General features: G+C 32.1%; 1 protein-coding gene across 2 annotated transcripts; it reads left to right on the top strand.

Moving 5' to 3' along the window:
* The first annotated feature begins 30 nt into the window (after positions 1 to 30).
* On the top strand, positions 31 to 17,328 carry zgc:111976 (uncharacterized protein LOC553663 homolog). 2 transcript variants are annotated; one of them, XM_051097700.1, is made up of 17 exons: positions 31 to 224; positions 6,115 to 6,215; positions 8,045 to 8,120; positions 8,218 to 8,272; positions 9,672 to 9,804; positions 9,879 to 9,907; positions 9,993 to 10,064; positions 10,140 to 10,214; positions 10,283 to 10,371; positions 10,457 to 10,522; positions 12,291 to 12,402; positions 12,679 to 12,803; positions 12,883 to 12,995; positions 13,258 to 13,456; positions 13,585 to 13,686; positions 13,882 to 13,984; positions 16,870 to 17,328. In XM_051097700.1, exons 1-17 carry the CDS (start codon positions 209 to 211, stop codon positions 17,216 to 17,218), a joined length of 1,815 nt encoding a protein of 604 aa, XP_050953657.1. In that variant the 5' UTR covers positions 31 to 208; the 3' UTR covers positions 17,219 to 17,328. The 2 variants fall into 2 exon arrangements, with proteins under 2 accessions (XP_050953657.1, XP_050953659.1); XM_051097702.1 differs by having other exon boundaries at positions 32 to 224; positions 10,295 to 10,371; positions 16,870 to 17,327.

The raw sequence follows: 17,328 nt of genomic DNA, 5'->3' as shown, positions 1-17,328 counted from the left end.
CCCTCCCTCACCCTCCCGCCTCCGGATTCACGTAGCGCGCGCTGATTATTAGATTCAGGCGGGAAATTAATTAGCAGCCTCTGAGTGCTAGAAAGTCTTTTTGAAATTTGTCCGTTTGTGTTTATATATTTATCTTCAAGTTATGTGTTGTTAATCTGGAGACAAATCTCTTGAGCAGCGGTCTAGAAGAAATGAACAAGTGGCTGAAATGGAGTCCGAACGCGGTAAATCTCATATCAGTGCTGACAAAAATATTTGTTTTTAAGCTAGTTTACCTGTCTAAGATGTTCATATAAATGGGCTAAAAGGCCAAACAACGAGCTTAGGCTGGTTTAAAATATGTTGCATTTTTGTTTAGCAGGTGTCTAGCTTATTTTGTAACACGTGGTTAAGCTATTTTTTGTGAATGTGCGAGACTTCCGACAGTTGGTTAGCCGCTATAGGTAAGTTAGCTAGGATAACAAAGTGCACTAACGTTAAACGTTAAAACTATTTGTGCCACAAACCAGTGTGTTTAGGATTATGATAATGATTTAACATCAATATGCTACCAAGAAATACCGGTTTGCAATTTTAAGCGGCATAACGGAATGTTTTTGTACAAGTAAAATAACTGGTAGCCAATGACACCGGAAGTTACGCGCATTCAAGTTGCAAATGGCCGCAATTGCTCTCTTACATTAAAAATTAGGTGGATGTAATAACAGGTTGATCACAAAACATTTTATACATAATCTGAAAGCTGAATAAAGACGCTTTGCTAGGATAGGGCAGTATTTGGCTGAGATGTAACGTTATTTGAAAATCTGAAAATAAGTTGAAGCACTAATTACTAAAACTGAAATATAAGACAAAATACTGTTTTTCTTTAATATAAAAACAGAAAAAAATAAAAATACAAAAGCACACAACTAAATTACTCAAACTTAAACCAAAATGAAATGGAAAATTATAAAATAAGTTGATCGACTAATTATTAAAACAGAAATAGAAATATAAGAAATATTATTTTTCTTTAATATAAAAAGAAATATAAAAAAAAAATAATACAAAAGCATACAACTAAAATTGAAAATTGTAAATAACTGAAAATAAGCTGAAGCACTAATTACTAAAACTGAAATATAAGAAAAAAAACTGTTTTTCATAACATAAAAATAGAAATATAAACAACAAATAAAAATGTCAAAATCACATAACAAAATTACTAAAACCTCAACTAAAATGAAAATGGAATCTGTTTACCATGCTGATATTCGGCTGACAAGTGCCCAAAGATCATATAAACGGGATAAAAGACCAAACAACGAGCTTAGGCTGGTTTAAAATATGTTACTTTTTTGTTTAGCAGGTGTCTAGCTTATTTTGTAACGCGTAAGTAAACTATTTTTTGTGAATGTGCGAGACTTCCGACAGTTGGTTAGCCGCTATAGGTAAGTTAGCTAGGATAACAAAGTGCGCTAAGGTTAAAACTATTTGTGCCACAAACCAGTGTGTTTAGGATTATTATAATGAATTAACATTAATATGCTACCAAGAAATACCGGTTTGCAATATTAAGCAGCATAACGGAATGTTTTTGTACAAGTAAAATAACTGGTAGCCAATGACACCGGAAGTTACGCACATTCAAGTTACAAATGGCCGCAATTGCTCTCTTACATTAAAAATTAGGTGGATATAATAACAGGTTGATCACAAAACATTTTATACATAATCTGAAAGCTGAATAAAGACACTTTGCTAGGATAGGGCAGTATTTGGCTGAGATGTAAGGTTATTTGAAAATCTGAAAATAAGTTGAAGTATTAATTACTAAAACAGAAATATAAATATTATTTTTCTTTAATATAAAAATAGAAAAAATAAAAATACAAAAGCACACAACTAAATTACTCAAACTTAAACCAAAGTGAAATGGAAAATTAAAATAAGTTGATCGACTAATTATTAAAACAGAAATAGAAATATAAGAATTTTTTTTTTTTTATATAAAAAGAGAAATATTTAAAAAAAAAAATACAAAAGCATACAACTGAAATTGAAAACTAAATAACTGAAAATAAGTTGAAGCACTAATTACTAAAACTGAAATATAAGAAAAAAAAACTGTTTTTCATAATATAAAAATAGAAATATTAAAAATAAAAATACAAAAGCACACAGCTAAATTACTCAAACTTAAAATGAAATGGAAAATTATAAAATAAGTTGAAGGACTAATTATTAAAACAGAAATAGAAATATAAGAAATATTATTTTTTCTTTAATATAAAAAGAGAAATATAAAAAAATGAAAATACAAAAGCACACGACTAAATTACTCAAACTTAAACCAAAATGAAATGGAAAGTTATAAAATAAGTTGATCGACTAATTATTAAAACAGAAATAGAAATATAAGAAATATTTTTTCTTTAATATAAAAAGAGAAATATTTAAAAAAAAATACAAAAGCATACAACTAAAATTGAAAATTGTAAATAACTGAAAATAAGTTGAAGCACTAATTACTAAAACAGAAATAAAAGAAATATAAATATTATTTTTCTTTAATATAAAAATAGAAATATTAAAAATAAAAATACAAAAGAACACAACTAAATTACTTAAACTTAAACCAAAATGAAATGGAAAATTATAAAATAAGTTGATCAACTAATTATTAAAACAGAAATAGAAATATAAGAAATATTATTTGTTTCTTTAATATAAAAAGAGAAATATTAAAAATAAATAAATACAGAAGCATACAACTGAAATTGAAAATTATAAATAAGTGAAAATAAGTTGAAGCACTAATTACTAAAACTGAAATATAAGAAAAAAACTGTTTTTCTTTAATATAAAAATAGAAATATTAAAAATAAAAATACAAAAGCACACGACTAAATTACTCAAACTTAAACCAAAATGAAATGGAAAATTATAAAATAAGTTGAAGGACTAATTATTAAAATAGAAATATAAGAAATATTATTTTTCTTTAATATAAAAATAGAAATGTAAAAAAAAAAATACAAAAGCATACAACTAAAATTAAAAATTGTAAATAACTGAAAATAAGTTGAAGCACTAATTACTAAAACAGAAATATAAGAAAAAAAAAACTGTTTTTCATAATATAAAAATAGAAATATAAACAACAAATAAAAATGTCAAAATCACATAACAAAATTACTAAAACCTCAACTAAAATGAAAATGGAATCTGAGTGCAAAAAAAAAAAAAGCCTTACTATGCTGATATTCGGCTGACAAGTGCCCAAAGATCATATAAACGGGATAAAAGACCAAACAACGAGCTTAGGCTGGTTTAAAATATGTTGGTTTTTTGTTTAGCAGGTGTCTAGCTTATTTTGTAACGCGTAAGTAAACTATTTTTTGTGAATGTGCGAGACTTCCGACAGTTGGTTAGCCGCTATAGGTAAGTTAGCTAGGATAACAAAGTGCACTAACGTTAAAACTATTTGTGCCACAAACCAGTGTGTTTAGGATTATGATAATGATTTAACATTAATATGCTACCAAGAAATACCGGTTTGCAATATTAAGCAGCATAACGGAATGTTTTTGTACAAGTAAAATAACTGGTAGCCAATGACACCGGAAGTTACGCACATTCAAGTTATAAATGGCCGCAATTGCTCTCTTACATTAAAAATGAGGTGGATATAATAACAGGTTGATCACAAAACATTTTATACATAATCTGAAAGCTGAATAAAGACGCTTTGCTAGGATAGGGCAGTATTTGGCTGAGATGTAACATTATTTGAAAATCTGAAAATAAGTTGAAGTATTAATTACTAAAACAGAAATAAAGAAATATAAATATTATTTTTCTTTAATATAAAAATAGAAAAAATAAAAATACAAAAGCACACAACTAAATTACTCAAACTTAAACCAAAATGAAATGGAAAATTATAAAATAAGTTGGACTAATTATTAAAACAGAAATAGAAATATAAGACATATTATTTTTTCTTTAATATAAAAAGAGAAATATTAAAAAATAAATAAATACAAAAGCATACAACTAAAATTGAAAACTGTAAATAACTAAAAATAAGTTGAAGCACTAATTACTAAAACAGAAATAAAAGAAATATAAATATTATTTTTCTTTAATATAAACAGAAATATTAAAAATGAAAATACAAAAGCACACAACTAAATTACTCAAACTTAAATCAAAATGAAATGGAAAATTAAAATAAGTTGATCGACTAATTATTAAAACAGAAATAGAAATATAAGAAATATTATTTGTTTCTTTAATATAAAAAGAGAAATATTAAAAATAAAAATACAAAAACACAACTAAATTACTCAAACCGAAATGAAATGGAAAATTATAAAATAAGTTGAAGGACTAATTATTAAAACAGAAATAGAAATATAAGAAATATTATTTTTTCTTTAATATAAAAAGAGAAATATTAAAAAAAAAACAAAAGCATACAACTAAAATTGAAAACTGTAAATAACTGAAAATAAGTTGAAGCACTAATTACTAAAACTGAAATATAAGAAAAAAAAGCTGTTTTTCATAATATAAAAATAGAAATATAAACAACAAATAAAAATGTCAAAATCACATAACAAAATTACTAAAACCTCAACTAAAATGAAAATGGAATCTGAGAGTGCCAAAAAAAAAAAAAAAAAAAAAAGCCTTACCATGCTGATATTCGGCTGACAAGTGGCCAAAGATCATATAAACGGGATAAAAGACCAAACAACGAGCTTAGGCTGGTTTAAAATATGTTACTTTTTTGTTTAGCAGGTGTCTATCTTATTTTGTAACGCGTAAGTAAACTATTTTTTGTGAATGTGTGAGACTTCCGACAGTTGGTTAGCCGCTATAGGTAAGTTAGCTAGGATAACAAAGTGCACTAACGTTAAACGTTAAAACTATTTGTGCCACAAACCAGTGTGTTTAGGATTATGATAATGATTTAACATCAATATGCTACCAAGAAATACCGGTTTGCAATATTAGGCAGCATAACGGAATGTTTTTGTACAAGTAAAATAACTGGTAGCCAATGACACCGGAAGTTACGCACATTCAAGTTATAAATGGCCGCAATTGCTCTCTTACATTAAAAATTAGGTGGATATAATAACAGGTTGATCACAAAACATTTTATACATAATCTGAAAGCTGAATAAAGACGCTTTGCTAGGATAGGGCAGTATTTGGCTGAGATGTAACGTTATTTGAAAATCTGAAAATAAGTTGAAGCACTAATTACTAAAACTGAAATATAAGACAAAATACTGTTTTTCTTTAATATAAAAACAGAAAAAAAAAATAAAAATACAAAAATTACTTAAAACAAAATGAAATGGAAAAAATTACTTTAAAAACTTAAAATATAAGAAATATTTTTTTTTCAAAATGAAATGGAAAATGATAATAAATAAGTTGATCGACTAATTATTAAAACAGAAATAGAAATATAAGAAATATTTTTTTTTCTTTAATATAAAAAGAGAAATATAAAAAAAAAAATACAAAAGCATACAACTGAAATTGAAAATTGTAAATAACTGAAAATAAGTTGAAGCACTAATTACTAAAACACTAAAAGAAATATAAATATTATTTTTCTTTAATATAAACATAGAAATAAAAAATAAAAATACAAAAGTTTTTAAACTAAAACTGAAATAAAAGAAAAAAAAAACAGTTTTTCATAATATAAAAATAGAAATATAAACAACAAATAAAAATGTCAAAATCACATAACAAAATTACTAAAACCTCAACTAAAATGAAAATGGAACCTGAGTGTGCAAAAAAAAATATTAAGAAAATCATCTTTAAAGTTGTCCAAATGACGTTCTTAGCAATGCAGGTTGCTAATCAAAAATTAAGTTTTGAGATATTTACGATAGTAAATTTACAAAATATCTTGATCTTAACTTAATATCCTAATGATTTTTGAAAAATGTATCATTTTGACCCATACAATGTATTGTTGGCTATTGCTACAAATATACCCGTGCTACTTAAGACTGGATTTGTGGTCCAGGGTCACATATGTCTCAGGGGAAAAAAAAAAAAAAAAAAAAAAAGTTTTCTGGTCTGTCACCTCCACAGGTTTTGTAAGTATGAAGACCAAGACTTTAATGTCTGACTTGAAGTCCAAATATGCTGACAAATCTTGGAATGAGACCGTTCAGCTGGTCCGGAGATGTATGGTAAGGAAATTGCCTTCAAGAAATAGTGAATTTAAACAGGAATGTTCTGCGATTTATTCACTGTCATGTCATGTCCGTCTATTTTACTTGGAACAGAAAAGGAGATATTTAGCAGATGTCAGAGCTGCTCTTTTCTGTTCACAGTTTTCAGTCACATGACTGGCATAGAGACCTGGAAGGTAAAACATCAACAGAACTGCAGCACAGGCCTGTTTCAGGCAAGGAATATTTAGATCCGTTTAAGAATATAGAGGGTTTGCACTTGCATCATGATTTGGTCAGTTACCTGGATGCAGGGCCATATTGGTGATACTGAGATGTAAACAACAGCATGGATTGCAGGTTAATGTACTACTGAATATGTTGTTCTGTTAATTTATGTCTAAACCACGGGAAAAAAAACATGAGAGCTGCTATAGAGAATGACTTCGTAAGCATGAAAGGGTGGAATATTTTGACAAACTGAAGTTAATAGGTGGTAAAGATGCGTAAGAGTGGTATTAATTAAGATATTAGTCTAATATTTCCTGGTTTTATCCTAAATCTATAAATCCTGGTTCAATTTGGCTAACCACAAACGCCTTCTTTTTTGGCAATCTGTAGTATTCCAAATGTGATAGTATTCCAAAAGTCTGAGTTGTGAGATGTCACAATTACCTTTTAATTATTTTTTAAATCTCTTTTTTGTGGCAGAGACAGACTTGCTTATACGGTATAATTTAAAACAGTGGAACATTCTAAATTGCTTAATATAAAAAAGCTTGTACTAAGACAGTAATATCAGAAGAATCAAATTCAGTATGCATCTTATTGATGATGTGTGCAATACTCAGGCAAGGAGATGAGTCCAGAATATGAACACAACAATTACACGTTACAATTTTTTTTTTTTATTGTAGTAGTTTATATTCTTGCATGTACGTTTTATACTTGCATATATTGAATTTGGTCCTCCAATATCACTGCATTGTTAATGTGCAATTTAGCATGTTGCGCTCATATTCGAGGCTCATCTGCTTGCCTGTATAGTATGTTTTATGAATAAGGTGTATACTGAATTTGGACATTGAAAATCACAATATAATTTAGTGCATTAGTACTTAGTGCAAACCTGGTAAAAATAGCTGTCATTCAGCTTGTTCTGCTTTCTAGGTGGGTGTTTTTATAATATGTGATGCATGCTTTGGCTATATTAAAAGTACATGTTGATTCATCATCAAGCTCAGGATATTCCATATGGATTATTAGACTGTTTGGTGCTTGTGGTATAAATTGCCATCTGGCAGCTTTGACATTTTTCTAAATGTCTCTTTTTGTTTTCCACGAAAGAAAGACTATCATACGGGTTAACAATGACATAAGGATGAGTAAATGATAACAGACAGTGTTTATAATACTTAAATTCGCATTACACATCAAGCCATGTCGCATCATATATGCACGTGGGATTAAAGCAGGGTGATATCAAACGAAAGAGGTCAAGGCTGGGTCAATAATTGCGCATTAGAGTCCAAACTTAGGTCTCACAGACATCAGCCTCAGATTTTTGCCATTATGTGTGTGCACAACCCTCCAAATCTATTCCAGATGTGCAGCTTAAGACTGTTGCAGATTGCATAAATCAGTGCCAAAATAATATGCAAACAGCAGGTCGCTCTCCAGAGCGATGATTAAATCTGAGTTTCTCTGAGCGGCTGTATGGTGTATAATGGTCTGTGTTGGTTGGAAAGTCACTGCACGATATGCTCAGGGTTATGTTTTTCCCTCAGAAGGTAATTATCAGTATTGCTGTGATGAAACACAAAGGTGAGGAATATTTTTCTTCGTAGGAAAAAACAAAAGGAGACGACAGAGCTTGTGAGCCGATCACTACATGTCTTCAGAAGATCAACGAGGCGCTCAACGGTGAGGATATCCTTGAATTAAACACTATTGTTGCTCTGTGAATAAAAAATGTCTTTTTATCTGTCTCTTATATTTGTTATTTCTGTTTGGTCTGTAGTGTCCTCATTGACAGCAATGGTGTCCAGACTCGAGATGATTGCCAGACAAAAAGGGTTTGAGCCTTTTCTACATGCAGATATTGTATTTATATTACAACAGTTTTTTTTTTTTTTTATGTGTTAATATTAGATAATCGGCAGGTTAATCTTTGCTGAAAGTCGTGATGAAATATAAATTAATGTGTTTTCTAAATGAATGTATTTGTTCTTTTTGTGAGCGCTTGATCCGTCTATTTTATTTTATTTTTTTAATTGAGCTTGAAATTTTGAATCATAACTATCTAACAAATGATGGAATGAAGTCCTCACTGAATTTCTCTCTCCCCAATCCTCAGTTTTGTTCAGGTATAACTTTGGAATAATTTTTTTGTTAAAACCCAGTATTTATAATTTATTTTTTTTTTTTTTTTAGAAAATAGATTTTAAAAATCTGATATAAATTAAAATTTTATTTATCTATTTATTTATTTATTTTTTGTTTTTATTTTTTGTCTGAATAATTAAATTAATTTAATTTAATTTAATAAACCTAATCAAATTGACATTTGACCTATTTTTCAAATTGAATGAGAACATCCCAGCGCATCTTCTGGCGGATTTTCCCAGATTGTTTTTAAATTGTGTATTTTTTTTTTTTTTTTTTTTTTTTTTTTTTTTTTTTTAACATTTTTACATTTTTATGTATTTATTGAAGTATTTATTTATTTATTTATTTATTTATTTATTTTCAGTTTTAGTATTATTTTAGTTTTTATTTAATTAGAAAGTTTATGTGTGTTTTGTTTATTGGCTATTTTGGTTTTAAAGGTTTTTTAAAATATTTTAATTTTAAGCTTTTTTTTTTTTTTTTTTTTTTTTTGTCCATGCTTTTTGTCATTTTTATTACTTTTATTAGTTTTTTCCACAATACTCAGTTTTGCTCAGGTGTAACTTTGGAATAAATTTTTAATGTTTTTTTTTTTTTAAAGAACAGATTTTGAAAATCTGATATAAATTACAGTTTATTTATTTATTTTATTTTTATTTATTTTTTTTTCATTTTTAGTCTCACCTTAAAAATGCCAGAGGCAAGCATAGCATTAAACAAACAAACAACAAACACTTGGATGTATGTCACAATGCGGAAGAAATTTAAGTCAGAACTATCTTGTACAACTAATTGAAAAAGTGTAGATTATTCTGGAAAACCTGTCTGAATACAGTCAGTATTTTTGCAATTCCACGCATTGCAACCAGAGATATAGAAATTACACCTTTAACTGATCATTCATCTGAAGTTTCTGTGTTTTATTGTTTTTTCAGATTGTGTTCTCACATAGACATTTCTCATAATTTAATACTTTGTCAGTATTTTAAAACCTTGGATGAGTTTCAGATTTTATTACTGTTCCTTAAAACTCTTTGTGCAGTTGTTTCTTGTCATTTTAAGCTGACAGACTCCTGGTTTTTGTAGATTGGGGTCACATATGAGTCCCACAGAGACTGTGTGTTACCTGACAGCAGACCTGTTTTACATCGAGGTGGTGCTGCTGTCGGGGGGACGAGTGGAAGATGTGAGGGTGGCCCATCATGGTGAAGCTCCTGTGGTGAGATAATGTGCTTCTAAGTTTGCTGAAAAGATTCTGTGAAATGCATTAACGTGGTTTGGTTTTGTTTGAAGTCCAGCCCATCACTCCTTCAGTTGTTAAGGTAAATAGAAATGATGTTTGATTCAAGAGAGACATTTTTGAATTTAACTGGTGTTGGAGTAAGAATAGTTATCGTATTCCCACAGGATGAAGAAATTTGAAGAGTTCTCTCTAAAGTTGGACGACCTTGCTTCTTTTTACAACATCCCAGGAGACAGGTATTTCCTTCTGGTTTCTGATTTTAACATTTATACTACTAGTATATTTGTCTAATAATGAGTGTGCTCTGGCAGTGATGTCAAGATTAAAATCTACACCTCTCTTCGGCACCTGGAAACCGACCTCTTCAAAATATCCCATTTACCAAGGTGTGGGAAACGAATGCTTTACGTGTTTCTGAAGATAAAATTCTATTATCATATAATTCAGTGAACAGTGCCTCCTCTAGGTCTTTGAGAGAAAGTGACCTTCACGTTGACCTCATTATGAACGGCAGGATTGGAAACGTCCGGTCGGGCAAAGAGGGTACGCGAGGGAAAAATGCGAGTGTTTGATCAGCATGTTTTATGTCCAAATATATAACTGTTCTCTAATGTCTCCCTCCTCACAGGATCTCCACTGACAATCAAGTACTACGTTAGTCCATTAGATGTGCTTATGGGGTTGTCAAGCACAGGTAAACCATAAACAGTACCTTCTAATCCAGTGTTGTTTTAGTTTTTATATATGTGATGCGATCTAGGAAACCCAACACATGGTGAGATTTTACCTTTTTTGAGGTTTTGATACCATATGAAAGCTGGGTTCAAGCCCTTTCCAACTGTTTTTATTTTGTCCATACCCTGAATATAAGTTATGGCTATCTTGAGTTGGCTGATAGCTGTGATTTTCAGGAATAAAATTGAGAAAAACGGGTTTAAAGTAAGACTGGTTTCACTTTCACTTCACGGGTTTAACGAGAGCTGTCTGTCAGAGCGCTGTACTGCATCATTACACAAACAGACTAATGTTAGCCTGGAGAGGACAGTTTTCCGTTGTCTGTCATGGCGTAGTGTCTGAACTTTTGCTTATCCCTTCTATGTTTAGATAGCACAAATAGTGTACCTTGTAGTTTACGTTTAGAAAAGCGAGCGCAGCGCAACTGTTGGCACACTGTGCAAATAACAACCCGTCATTGGATGACTCCTCTTTAGTAACTTCATCCAATCCTTCATCTCTGGATGTGAAATTGTCCATTATAACATTGTTTAGGGCACTGACATCACCAAGATTGAGCAGATTGAGATGAGAAAGATTAAGTCTTGCGCAATGCCATCTTACAATATTAAAAAATAAATAAGTAAAACTTTGCGTGCTATAGTTTTAGGCCTGGCGGGGAATGTGCATTGATACGCCTTTATTAAATATGTTACGTGGTTTATTTTGATAGGTTAACTGTTTTGTGGTGTTAAGGGAAAGCACCTCAGCAGCACTTAACATAAGAGAAAGACACCGTCATTTCTGCTTGCTGCAATAAATTGCTGTTTTTCTGCACTAAACAAGTGAATTTTGGAGAGAGATTTTCAGAGATGATGGACAAGATGTTAGACTAATTTAATTTAATGATTAAATTAAATTACCTAATTTAGTAATTAATTAGTTTAATTAACCTAATTTTGCCAAAAAAAACAAAAACAAAAGACATTTGGCCTATTTTTAAATTTCCTGAAAACTTCCCAGCGCAACATCCAGCAGGTTTTCCCAGATTACATAGTTTGAACAATATTGCCTTTTAAAATTGTAGTTTTCTTTCCTTTTTTGTGCTTTTGTCATTTTTATGTATTCATGTATTTATTTTCAGTTTTAGTGTTATTTTAGTTCTTATATAGAGTTTGTGTGTGTTTTGAACTGGCTATTTTTTTTTTTTATTGTTAATTTTAATTATTATATTTATTAGTTTTATTTATTTTTTTATTTTTATTTATTTTTTTTTCCATTTTTCTTCCATTTTTCATTTTTAGTAGCTATTTTATTTCTGTTAGTTGCCAGGGCAGGGTTTGTAATTTCTTTAAATGTAAATTGTTCATCCAGTTTTTTTTGTTTTTTAAAAAAAAGCTTTAGCTCAGTTAACCAAAACTATTTTTGACAGTTTGCTTTAAATTTAGTGCACAACACTGTTCTAATCAGTTCAATTTAGAGATAATTATAAAATACCCAGTAGCATCAGTGTCAGTGTATCACTGAAATACTATTTTAGTTTTTATTAAAATTTTGAATGTTGTTTTTTTTTTTTTTTTTTTTTTTTTTTTTTTTTTTTTTTTTTAAAATGTGTTAGCTTTAGTAATTTACTTTTTCCTCATTTCTAGTGTTTTTTGTTTAGAGAGAGAGAGAGAGAGGGGTTTTTTTTGTTTGTTTTTTTTCTCTCAATATAGTTTTGAATTTATCAGTTTTGAATTTTTATATAGATGAGGTTAGCAGTGGCCAGGTTGCTCTGGTAACAGTGGGAAGCAGTGACGCCTCTCACAAGCTGCAGATGGAATCGCTGATCTCTTCTCCACCTCAGGTCGACTCTTTCGGGTGAGTAGTGGAGTGTTTCATACCAGATGTCTTTAAAAATTGTGATTATCGCCTAATGGTTGGGGATTTGTGCTGCTAATACAATGGTTGCATGTTCAAGTAGAGACTGCCAAGGAAATGGGAAGTAATAGTCACCCCAGATAAAGGCTTTTGACCCTTCCCAATTCCCTTTACCACCAGTCTAGCTCTAGAGAGAAGAATCAATGGTGCAATATTGATTTTTCTGACCCTTATTATGTCAACCAAGATAAAATCTTTTATTTTTCTGTGCTTTAGGTTTCCAGTGTTTCAGCCGCTCACTGAATCCTGCTCAGAATTACTCCCAGCCACCTTTCTTCTCAAACTACAGCCACCGTTACCCATGCTTATTTCCTTTATAGAGAAAATGGGCGAAATCACAGGTGCATTACACACCGAGACACTTAAAAATAAATTGAATAACCATATTTCCCCAGTAACCAGTCTCCTATCATTACTCAGGTGGTGTTGTAGCTGAGAAACCCCAGCAGGTGGAGCCTCTACCTCAACTTCTCATGAAGACCTGCAAACTGCTGAACTCAAAGATCTGGACTGAAGGGGTTCAGTTTGTTGTGGTCTGTTTGCAATTCAGCCCACCAAACTTTACATAAACAAGCATGTTTTGCCTTGCCATGATAATTATATACTGCAAAGAGAGATTACAGGATATTCAGAACTTTTGTTTGGTTCGTTACTGGCTACTGTACATTAATTGTACATGCCATTCTTTGCTGCTAGAAGATGTTTATTTTTGTTCAGCAGAAACTGACATTCATTGATTTGCTCTTCTCTGTTTCTGTCTTATTTACCTTGGTTACGGTCTTTAATGTTTCTCAGCCTTTGCCCGCCTCGGAGTACCACAGTTATGTGTTCCCTGGGGCCGAATGGGGCCGAGAGTCCTGGAAAGGGGCCTTAATTCACACAGTCCCCTTCACACACCCTGGCCACGTCCCTGCCTTACTGGATATCCTTCGCCATCAGTCTGCCATCAACGTCCTGCTGGCAAGCTGTTTCAGTAACCACAACCACCACATAGGTTATTAATACAGCTTATTCATGCATTCAGCTGGCAGTAGACTGGCAGCACATTCTCCTGGCCTTCTCAGACTCATTTGCCGTAATTTAAGATGAAGCTTTTGCCTTCTCGCTTTTCATATACTGAAGATGCTGGCTTGCTGTATGACCTGAGATGTGAGATCCTTCCAGAATCAGACCACAGCCTTTCTGTTACATTCAGCATTGATGATGATAACCACCTGGCTGTTCGTAAGGACCGTTACACTATATTAAAAATATTTAGTGCGTGCAGCAGATTCACTATAGTATATATTCACTATTAAGCAAATTCACTGCATGCTATCTGAAATGTGTTTTGCATCATATTTTGGCACAAATGGAATCCTGTGGAAACTAGTCAGCATAAGCACAATGATAAAAAAAAAAAAAGCCTTTTTCTGTTAGTTCAGGTGACGGTGGTGGATTCTCATCAGATGAGCTGCAGGCTTCTGATGCCTGATTTTGTGGATCATAAATTGGACGACTACATTTCCAGAGTCCTTATGCGGTGCGTCCAACATTTTGCATCACTATTGCACATGCTCACTAATTAGGATGTCCTTTTTGCATTTAAGAACTGTTATGCTTAACTATATCAATAACAAACTCAAAACTTAAAGAGTTATTTCGTGTAAAACTGAAAATTGGCACCAGGTGTCCAACCTGATGTCATTCCAAATTCATAACTTTTGTTCATCTTCAAAACACAAAGATATTTTTAATGAAGCATGAGAAACTTGTTCACCGAAAACTTTGTTTCAAGAAGTTAAAGCCTGAAGATTGTAAAAGAAATCCATATTAATGTAACTGTTTAATCTGAGTCTTCCACATTGACATGATCACTTTGTATGACAGAATTATTTTAGGCTATTTTTCACATGTGACCCTGGACCACAAAAATGCTTAATAAATAAGGTTCCCATGTATGGTTTGCTAGGACAGGATAATATTTGGCCGAGATACAACTATTTAAAAATCTGGAATCTGAAAATCACCTTTAAAGTTGTCCAAATTAAGTTCTTAGCAATGCACATTACTAATTAAAAAATTAAGTTTTGATATACATTCATGGCCAAAAATATCGGCACCCTTGCAACTCTGTCAGAAAATTGTTGCAGTTGCAAATGTTTTGGTACTCGCATGTTTGTGTTTTTTTTTTTTTTTTTGTTGGCATTGGAACAACACAAAAAAAAACAAGAAAAGTAAATCTGATACAATTCCACATAACCAAAAAAATGCACTGGACAAAGTTATTGGCACCTTTAACTTAATATTTGGTAGCACCTCCTTTGGAAAAAATAACTGAAATCAATCGCTTCCTGTAACCATGAATGAGTTTCTTACACCTCTTTACTGGAATTTTGGACCACTCTTCTTTTGCAAACTGCTCCAGATCATTCAGATTTGAAGGATGCCTCCTCCCAACTGCTGTTTTGAGATCTCTGCACAGGCGTTCTATGGGATTCAGATCTGGACTCATTGCTGGCCATTTCAGAACTCTCCAGCACTTTGTTTGTAACCATTTCTGAGTGCTTTTTGAACTCTGTTTCGGGTCATTGTCCTACTGGAAGACCCATGACCTTTGGTGGAGACGCAGCTTTCTGACACTGGCCACTACATCACGCCCCAAAATTCTTTGGTAATCATCAGATTTCATGAGGCTGTTCACACAGTCAAGGCATCCAGCGCCAGAAGCAGCAAAGCAACCCCAAAACATCTTTGAACATCCACCATGTTTGACTGTAGGGACTGTGTTCTTTTCTTTAAAGGCCTCATTTCTTTTTCTGTAAACAGTGCCATGATGTCCTTTCCCAAAAAGCTCTACTTTTGTCTCATCGGTCCACAGTACATTTCTCCCAGAAGGACTGTGGTTTTGTCACATAAGTGCTTTTTTATGCCTTTGTGTCAGCAGTGGTCTCCTACCATAGCGTCCCTTTTCATTCAGATGGCAACGGATAGTGCGAGCTGACGCTGTTGTACCATGTGTCTGTAGATCAGCTTGAATTTGTGTGGAAGTTAATCTGGGTTCCTTATCCGCCATTCGAACAATCCTTCATTGTAATTTTTCATTAATTGTGCTCTTCAGTGCACGTCCAGGGAGGTTAGCTACAGTGCCATGGGCTGTAAACCTCTTGATATTGTGCACAGAAACAGGAACATTAATATCTCTGGAGATGGACTTGTAGCCTTGAGATTGTCCATGTTTTTCCACAATTTTTTTTTTTTCTCTCAAAAACAGAGACAACTCTTCACACTTTCTTTTCTCCATGCTCAGTGTGACACTTAACAAAAAGGTTGAGTCATTTCTCCATTTTAACTGGTTGCAAGTGTGATTACTATATTGCCCACACCTGTTACTTGCCACAGGTGTTTCTAAAATGCAAATTACAGATGCATCACATGCTTGGAAAGCAATTATTTCTTACAATTTTGACAAGGTGCCAATAATTTTGTCCAGTCCATTTTTGTGTTTTGTGTGAAATTTTATCAAGTTTGGCTTTTCTTCTGTTTTTTTTTTTTTTTTTTTTTTTTTTTTTTTTTTTTTTTTTTTTTTTTTTTTTTTTTTTGTGTTGTTGCAGTGCAAACCAAAACAATAAGCTTGTGAATACCATAACATTTGCAATTGGAACAATTTTCTGAGAGAAGTGTTGCATTTTCTCTCAGAATTGGGTGCTGATATTTTTGGCCATACAAAATATCTTCATGGAACACAATCTTTATTTAATATTTTAGACATAGGCATAAAAGGAAAAAGATCATTCTGACCCATACAGAATGGTAAATAGTAAATTTACAAAATATCTTAATGGAACATGATCTTAACTTAATATCCTAATGAGTTTTGAAAAACTTATCATTTTGACCCATAAAATGTATTGTTGGCTTTTGCTACGAATATACCCGTGCTACTTAAGACTGGTTTTGTGGTCCAGGGCCACATATAAACAATGATCACATAAGAAATGGTCAACCAAAACTCAAATGTGTTTGCTTGACATGTGGAGGATGGGAAAACTCTTAGGTTTCATTCAGAATACCCTCTTTTGTGTTTCAAAGATGAACTAAATCTTATGGGTTTGTAACATGAGGGTGAATAAATGACACAATTTGCATTTTTTTTTGGTGGAATTACCCCTTTAAAGGAAAAAGTGGTTTCCACTGAATTTAAACACTTTTATTTGTGGAGTCTAGATGTTCCATGTTTACTAAATATTTTGCCTTCACCTTCCTGTAAACATGTTGTGCTCCTAGATTTTATGTTTAAAGCAATTCTTGATGCCCAGAAAATATGTATGAATGATTTAAAGTGAGCCTTGTCCTAGACTGCTGCTTGTTTTCTGGAAACTCCCTCTGTTCATGAATCATCCTTCACCCGTTTGTTTTTCTTTCCAGATGCATGTCCATCCCTATTACGATGAGGGCCATACGCAGGAAAGTGGCTGGCCGGACGTTACCTCTAGCCGACAGAGAATCCTCTGTTGCGATGGAGAGCACCTTGCCTCCCCACTCTGATCAGTCTGTTCCCGATATCATCAGTGCTGTCTACCCATCTGCCTCTGTTTCCCATGAGGCTGTTAAGGATGAGAGCATGGCTTCTCCTCCAGGCTACTATGTTATGTCTGTTGCTGCCCCAGTGGCTGATAATGCGAATACAGATGTTGTTGCTAACCGTTCCCCCTGTGCTTCTCTGGGTGTCTATTCACATTGGGCGACCAGCGGACTTCCTGCAGAGCTTCTATAGTATGAGAAGAGATTTTATAAGAGTATTTTAAGAGATTTCTCACTATTTTAAACAAATCTTAAATAAAGATGTTATATTAAAGCTTATAGAAAGCGGTTTATCCCATGAAT

This window comes from Labeo rohita, chromosome 24, assembly GCF_022985175.1.
Source record: "Labeo rohita strain BAU-BD-2019 chromosome 24, IGBB_LRoh.1.0, whole genome shotgun sequence".
Taxonomy (NCBI): domain Eukaryota; kingdom Metazoa; phylum Chordata; class Actinopteri; order Cypriniformes; family Cyprinidae; genus Labeo; species Labeo rohita.
The sequence above is the reverse complement of the archived record's forward strand: the minus strand, read 5'-3'. Positions and strand labels throughout refer to the sequence as shown.